Source organism: Podarcis liolepis (assembly GCF_965112155.1).
Source record: "Podarcis liolepis genome assembly, chromosome: 3".
In the NCBI taxonomy this organism is placed as follows: domain Eukaryota; kingdom Metazoa; phylum Chordata; class Lepidosauria; order Squamata; family Lacertidae; genus Podarcis; species Podarcis liolepis.
The window spans coordinates 34739192-34747180 of record NC_139557.1 but is presented as its reverse complement, the minus strand read 5'-3'; the positions used below and the strand labels follow the sequence as shown (position 1 = coordinate 34747180).

The window sequence follows — 7989 nt, the reverse complement described above, 5'->3', positions numbered from 1 at the left end:
AACCCCTCGCGGCTTCCGCGGTGGAGAGCGCAGCCTGGCCCTCTCTCTTGCCTTTTCTGGGATGCGCTTATCCCCCAGCTGCGTTACCTGGCGAAGGATGCTGAGGCTGCCTGAGCATCCGCAGCATCAGCATCACGACGCCGACCCAGCGAACTCCCGGCAGCCCCTCTCGGCCAATGAGCGCCGCCTCTGGCGACGGCGACTCCTCGGATTGGCTGAGGCGGGCGCGCTGCCTCCGCTCTCTCCGGGCCTCGGTTCCGGCGCGGGTCTCTGTACGGCGACGGCAGCGGCGATGGCTGGCCGCGGCCGCGGGGGGAGGAGACGGCGCTGCGGGCGACCTTGAGGAAGCAGCGGCCATGGGCAACATGCCGTCGGCGCTGAAGCACTGCCTCAGCTACCAGCATCTCCTCAAGGAGCAGCTGTGGATCGGAGAAGCGGCGCCGCAGCCCACGGCGCTGCAGCATCCCGGGCAGGTACCTGAGCGCCACGCAGGGACGGGGTCGGCGGTGATGTAGGGCAGCAAGTGCCCTCACCTCTCCACCCCTGCCTCTTAGGGGGATCCACCCGATCCCTGAGCCTGACCACCACCGGGTTAGTGGGAAAGCCCCCTTGGATGGTTTAGGACTTTAGGCCCCCGTCAGGTGGGTGGGGGTCCCTACTTACTTTGGACTTGGAGGTGCCTCCTCTATATTACATACATACATATAATTAAATTTCCACAAATGTCACATAAGATTGCATAATACATTTTTCTTTTGTTTTATTGACTTCCCATCCCATTTTCCATGGTGGTTTTTTTTTATTCACCCTGTCTTCATGCTTTAATATCATAACCATTATACAATAATCTCTCATTCTTTCTGTTGCTCATTGTTCAAATCCTGCTTGTGAATTTATCATACTATAATATTTGTTTAAATAGTCTGAAAAGGTTTCCATTCTTCCATAAAACAGACACCATTAAGTTCTCTTGATTTAGCTGTTAGTTTTGCTTTCAAACACTCACCTGTGCTTTCCCTCTGGGCAGTGCAGTTGTTGAAACTGCTCTCCCTTGGATCGCATGGTAGCTTCTTGCTTTGCCACCCAGTAAGGGTGAGGAAGCAGAGTTGGAAGTGGCCACTTGCTGCCCATCTGATCACTTGCCAGTCTCTGGGCAGCAGCAGCTTGAATTGGGGACCAGCAGGTCCAGTCTTCACTGGTGTGCCACCAAGACAGAGAGATTGAGATGAGCAAGCAAGCAGAGGCAGCAACCATAACCACTGCATCCCCTTGCCTTCTGGGTCAGGTGTGGGGAACTTGTGGCTGTCCAGATGTTGTGGGCCTCCAGCTCCCATCAGCCACAGCCAGCATGACCATATGTCAGGAATTAGGGGAGATGTAGTCTGGCAAGATCTGGAGGGCATCAGGTTGGCACATGCACCTGTCAAAATCTCTAATGCAGTTTCCCAAGTGCAAGCTGGATGTGAGGCATTTGAAGGTAAATGGGCATAGTTTGGGGGAAATGGACTCACAGGCCAAATTGGGACTTGTGCCAGGCCAGAGGTCACTACTCTTGTTTGATAGCTAGCCCTCTTTTGAGTTGAGCAGGACCATGTATCCCAAAGCAGTCAGGAAGCCACACTTCCTGACTCATCTCTGAGAGACAACTATAATTTATACTTTCCTTTTATCTCTTGCACTGTGCAGGTAGCTAAAGCCCAGGGTAGTCATTATCTACCCTGCCCCCAGTGTGTTGTCACCTCTTATAATGTCAGTAAAGCCACTTTGACAGCTCCCCCCACAAATTAGCTAATGGGACAGGATTGCCATATGGTGTGGATCATTATTTCTGCCTTATTGAATATTCTTCAATATGAACTTTGTGATATAGGAAACATCTGTTGAAAAATCCAAGCCTCCGGTTACAAAGGTCTAACCCTTGGGTGGGCAGAAGTGCATAGCTTTTGGGACTGGAAACATTTGAGTTGTGTAGAAAGGGGTATATCGACTGACATAAAGTTGCAAAAAACTTTACCCCAAAGCCCTCTCCCTTTTCACAAGCAGATACAAAACAAAACCCCAAAGCCCTCTCCCTTTTCACAAGCAGATATAAGGCAGCACAGGTATGCACTGGCTAGGTATAAGGTAAAGGTAAAGGGACCCCTGAACATTAGGTCCAGTCGTGACCGACTCTGGGGTTGCGGCCCTAATCTCACTTTATTGGCCGAGGGAGCCAGCGTACAGTCTGGGTCATGTGGCCAGCATGACTATGCTGCTTCTGGCGAACCAGAGCAGCGCATGGAAACGCTGTTTACCTTCCTGCTGGAGCAGTACCTATTTATCTACTTGCACTTTGACATGCTTTCGAACTGCTAGGTTGGCAGGAGCAGGGACCGAACAACGGGAGCTCACCCCGTTGCGGGGATTTGAACCGCCGACCTTCTGATCGGCAAGTCCTAGGCTCTGTGGTTTAACCCACAGCGCCACCTGCGTCCCATGGCTAGGTATAGAGAGGATGTTTTTAAGGTTGAGAGCCAACAAGTTGAACCTCAATCCAGGTAAGATGGAGACACTGTTAGTGGGTGGTTTCCTAGACTGGATGGATGAGAGATTGCCTACTCTTGATGGAGTTACACTCCCTCTGAAGGAATGGGCACGTAGCTTGGGGGTACTTGTGGATTCTTTGCTGTTGTTTGAGGCTCAAGTGGCTTCAGTGGTGCAGACTCCACAAAAAAGAGAATTTAGAGAACATTATGCAAAGTGACTTTTCTGGAGGGACAGAAAGTGAGGAAAAGAATAATCTAGAAATATTATCAGAAAAAAATGTATTTGGGACATTATGGCTTGGCTCTGTAATGGACTGTTTTGACACACATTGAGTCTTTACATTTTTAGGGTACCTTTAAAGCACTTTAGAGGCACAGCATATATAGATATATAGATTGTGTGTGTGTGAACTTGCCCTTAGAAGATCTGCAGAAGGTTTTCTTTGGTACACAAGGAAGTAAAACAGAGATAAGCCAAGCTCTAAACATCAGAGGAAAATCTGCTTCCTCTTATGTACACATTCCTGATGAGTTTCAGTCCTTGGAGGACTTTAATTTTCCAAATTAAGTAGTTTCCAAATTGGCAAATATCCCTTGGAGCGTTCTATTATTTCAGAAGTGTTTTGATCTAATGGATTTTAGAAGCCATTATTACTTCTGGTAATCAGTTTATTACCATTAGATGTCCTTAAAAAGTATGGTTTTAATTTTAAGGTTGCTAAGAGTCTTAGATCTTTGGAACCATTTTATTGCTGTGTATTTTCCATCATGTTTTCATTCTCAGGTTGGCTACTTGCTATCTGTTTATGTCCCCACATATTTATTTTTATTTTTCTCTTCTTGTGTATACTCTTGTAGTACTTCCATCATTGTTACTGTTGTTGGTCCATCCCATGCTCAGCCTTTCCTGAGCCAGGTGGAATGTGTGTCATCCTCATGCTAATGACACCAGCATCCGAATCCACAAATGACCAATTTCTGTGATTTTTTTAAAAATAGACATTGAATAGCTAGGGGGACAAGATGGAACCTTGCAGAAACCCACTGGAAAAGTTCCATGGGGCTGAGCAGAAGTCCCTTAACACTACTTTCTGGGAGTGGTCTTGTAGGAAGGAGCCGAACCACTGTAACCCAATGTCCCTGTCTGGAAACTCACAGTGCTGCTCTGTATGGACCCCATAGTCAATGCTACTGAAAGTTGTGGGGAGATCTAGGAGAATCAACAGGGTGACACATTCTCCTATTTATTTCCTGATAATGGTAATCAGGGTGACCAAGTGGTGTGTCAGTGCTGAAGCCAGATGGAAATGGGTCTACGTAACTGCTGCATCCAGGACCATCTACTGCTGGCTGTCCACCACTCTCTCAATCACTTTGCCCAGGAAAGGGACATTCATGGTAGGGTAGTAGTTGTCCATTTACCCCAGAGGCCAAGGAAGGGGCAGCACTACCCCTCCTGCAATGAGGCATTAATTGCTTCCTTGACCCACCCCCTTGAACTTACAAGCCGTGATGGGCAAAGATGATAGGACCAGAAGCAGCCATCTTGCACCAAGTCAGACATTTGGACCATCTAGTTCAGTATTGTCTACTTGGATTGGCAACAGTTCTCCAGGGCTTCTGGCAGCCTTGCCTGTGGATGCCAGAGATTGGACCTGCAACCTTCTGCATGCAAAGCAGATGCTGTACCTTGAGCGATGGTCCTTCCCCATGAGGTGGATCTTCTGTTGATTTCCTTGAATGCCAGATCTCACATCCCAGGAAGTGATTAGCAGGCAGCTGCTTGTGCTTGTTTGTATCTGCATGTGGGTGTCTCGCGTTTGTTTGCTTTATTCACTTACAGTTGGATACGTTTAAAGAAGGCTGTAATTCCATGATTAAAGGTCACTGGCATTTTTCTGTTATAAACCTCTATTTTCATCAATTTATAACTAAGCATGCGTGTGTATGTGTGGAGGGGAATGTTTTCATGGAAGTATTTGGCAAACAACATGATCACAGTCCCTGGTAGTGCTTTTCTCTCTTGCTCAAATGAGGTAGCAGAAGAGGGGTATGGAACTGAAATTTACTTTCCGATTTACATAGCAGTACTTTTTTATTTTGGGGGAGGGTGGGAATGGCTGGTTTTACAAGCTGTTTGTTCTTCTTTGGCAACACCTGATAAATGGAAAATGCTTGAGGCTCTTAGGCTTTCATGTAAACTGTTTCCTTGTTGATATTCAACATAATTTAGCCATAGTGCTCACTTCACTTCACTTCACAGAGCTAATACCTAATTCAATAACCAGTCATTATCTTTAACCATCAGACATGCATTTTTGCTGGATCAAATTTAGGAAGAAATGTTACATTGACAGCCCATCAGACAACAGCTTTGTGCAGAAACTGCCAAATTAAGACCTTTTCTTAAAAGAAATTTCCTCTAGCTTTTAATTTTCATATTTAAATTCTGGCTTAAGTTTAAATGCGATTTTTAAAATTTAAGTTCTGTTTGACAGGAGTGATTTTTTCTCAGGTTTGTTCTCTACTTTTGCCAATTGCACATTTTGATGTTTATGTATTTAAATTTTGAGTGCCGCTTTGAGCTTTTCAAGGAACAGAGGTTATTTAATATTGTGTAAGAAATTCCTGCTATTCTGATCCTACAGGCACTAGTCTGTTACACCCCGGTTTCCTGAGCAGTGAGAAGTTCAGGGGCAGCACAGCAAGATTAGAGGTTGTCTTCAATCTAGAACTTGAGTAGACCCATTAAATTAATGGAACTAGAAGAAGAAGAGTTTGGATTTGATATCCCGCTTTATCACTACCCGAAGGAGTCTCAAAGTGGCTAACATTCTCCTTTCCCTTCCTCCCCCACAACAAACACTCTGTGAGGTGAGTGGGGCTGAGAGACTTCAGAGAAGTGTGATTAGCCCAAGGTTACCCAGCAGCTGCATGTGGAGAAGCGGAGACGCGAACCCGGTTCACCAGATTACGAGACTACTGCTCTTAACCACTACACCACACTGGCTCCACCATTTTGATTCCACTGCAGATCCACTCCATTTAAGAATATCCAACACACATTTAAAGCACATGGATTCCTCTAATGAATTCTGGGAACTGTATTTGCTTCTTAGAGGGCTCCAGTTCTTAGCACCATTAAACTACAGTTCCCATAATTCTTTAAAGTCATGTGCTTTAAATGTCCATTAGATATACAGCATGTGTTGTTTCTCAGTGGGTCTACTCTGGGTAGGACTTCCATTGGATACAACCATTGGATGAGAGAATATTGGATATATTTTTTATTTATAGGTTGTAGTCTAGCAGCATCTGGAATGCATCACATTGGTGACCCCCTACAATATGCAATAACATGTTCCTGACCTTTGACTCCACTTGTACACGCAGGTTTACGGGTGTGTGCCTGTGCCAGTCAATGTGACAAGATTTGGCTCATAACGGTTGAAAATTATTATGACAATAAAAGCTTTATGCACGTTTTGAACGCATCCTGTTTAAGGTATGATACGTTTAGCACACTTCAGATCCTCTTGCTTCTTTCACAGATGTGTTTATATCACGAATGTGGCATTTGCCTTGTAAGCGCAATTATCTGATAATCATGGAAAACCTCAAAATGCAATGCCCTTTTGTCAGGAGGGCTTCCACTTATAAGAAAAAGCACTTTCTGAAAGGGGTGGGAGATGTTATTTAGCAGATGTGAAAGTTTTGCCTTTATATTTAAATAAAATAGGTTTATGTTCTCTGCAAGTGTGGGCCTAGCTTGGTCCAAGGAAGGTTTAGCCTGCCAGATGCCGTATGTGATCAGAGATGTTGTGCAGCTGTTTCCCATTTCTTTTTACACCGCTCACATAAATGCATAGTAACTGTACTGGATTTTTTTTAAAACTGTACTTTAGCAGTCATTGAAGGATGTTACTACATGGGATTTAATTTAACTTGCAAAGCAGTTTGTGGCAAGGGAGGTGACACCCACGATGGTGGATGCGAGAGATATACCCAAAGGCACAGCGTTGTGAGGCTCATTTCCCCTTCAGATTCTAGAGACAAAAATTTAAGACACCTGCCCCCAGCCCCCCAGTGTGAGCCATGTCAAAATATGTGCCTTGGGTAAACAATGATGCATTTCGTTGTGCACATTTCGAGTTCCAGTTGTGGAAGATTTTGCAGTCAAACCTAACAGTGTATGCGTATGCTTTTTTAGTAAATGAAGGAGGTTAAGGATCATAGAATTGCTAAAGAAGGCTAGGTCATGCTCCCTCACTTTTGGGGAGGTAGGAAGTAAGGCTTCTTTCTTTCTTTCTTTCTTTCTCTCTCTCTCTCTCTCTCTCTCTCTCTCTCTCTCTCTCTCTCCCCCCCCCTTCACTTTAAACCACGTAACTGAGCAGACATCTGAGGCTGGGGCTCCAGAATCAGACCACATATTTGAGACCAACTAATGTATTTTGTAACCAGGAGCACCTTCCCTGTGTTGTTACTGCTGTAGGGTTGAACAATGCTCTGATTATTGTAAGTAAAGCATTTAAACTTACTTAAGGTTGTGGTCTATTCACTCGGAGAAGGGTAGAGGTGGGGGAGCACATTTGAGAGCACTTAATACTGGGACATTTTGAGCTCCAACAACCTAAATTTTCAGCACTTTGCAAACTCTGCACATATTTCTGTTTTAAACTCTTCTGGGGGTTTTTTCGGCAAGAGAGTGAGTCTCTTTTGAATTCCAGGCAGTCAGCAGTTTATTCTTTTGTAGTTTCCCACACACGTGGGACTTCAGGATTAACTAATATTCCCCAGTTATTCCCCAACGCTTGTCAGTGTCCTCTCCTACAGAAATCAGTTCCTGACTCCTACCCAGGCACCTGTCCTGCAAGTCTTGTCTTCTGTCTGCACAAATCTTCCCCTCCTCATTGATACTTCCATGGTTAATTGGGACTTAATGAAATGAAGGTCATAGTTAAGAAGGCATAGACCTTTTAAATGGCTAGAGCTTCAGATATTGAAGCAAGAACCTTATGTTTCACCATGCTGCAGCAACTTTTACAGTCTGCTTGCTCATGTTGCTCTGGTCTAGGAGAGGGAAGGGAACCTGTGGTCCTCCACACGCTGAACTACAACTCCCTTCATTTGTGACCTGTTTGAATTTAGCATACTGGCTTTGCATACTGAACAAGGCTTGATTATTTGTGGTAATTACTTCACAATAGCTTAATTCTACCCTATGGCTTTTTGAATTTTTTGGATAGCCTTATTAGTCAAATCTGAAATCTTTAGTTGTCATAGGCCCATCTTCATTTTCTTTCTGAATTTCCCAAGTTTTAGTTTCTCTCTCCCCCACCGCTTCCCAATTGGCTTCTTTCTAAGGCAGGGTTTCCCAAACTTCAGTCTCCAGCTGTTTTTGGACTACAACTCCCATCATCCCTAGGTAGCAGGACCAGTGGTCAGGGATGATGGGGATTGTGGT

At 44.9% G+C, this 7989-nt stretch overlaps 1 protein-coding gene across 1 annotated transcript in view; it reads left to right on the top strand.

Annotated features, from left to right (window-relative positions):
- Positions 1 to 233: 233 nt before the first annotated feature.
- Positions 234 to 7989, top strand: part of HMGCLL1 (3-hydroxy-3-methylglutaryl-CoA lyase like 1) — a 60638-nt gene continuing 52882 nt past the window's right edge. Inside the window, exon 1 of the mRNA XM_083495679.1 lies at positions 234 to 473. Within this exon, the coding sequence (XP_083351805.1) occupies positions 357 to 473 (117 nt within the window). The 5' untranslated portion in view covers positions 234 to 356. The remainder of the gene's footprint in view (positions 474 to 7989) is intronic.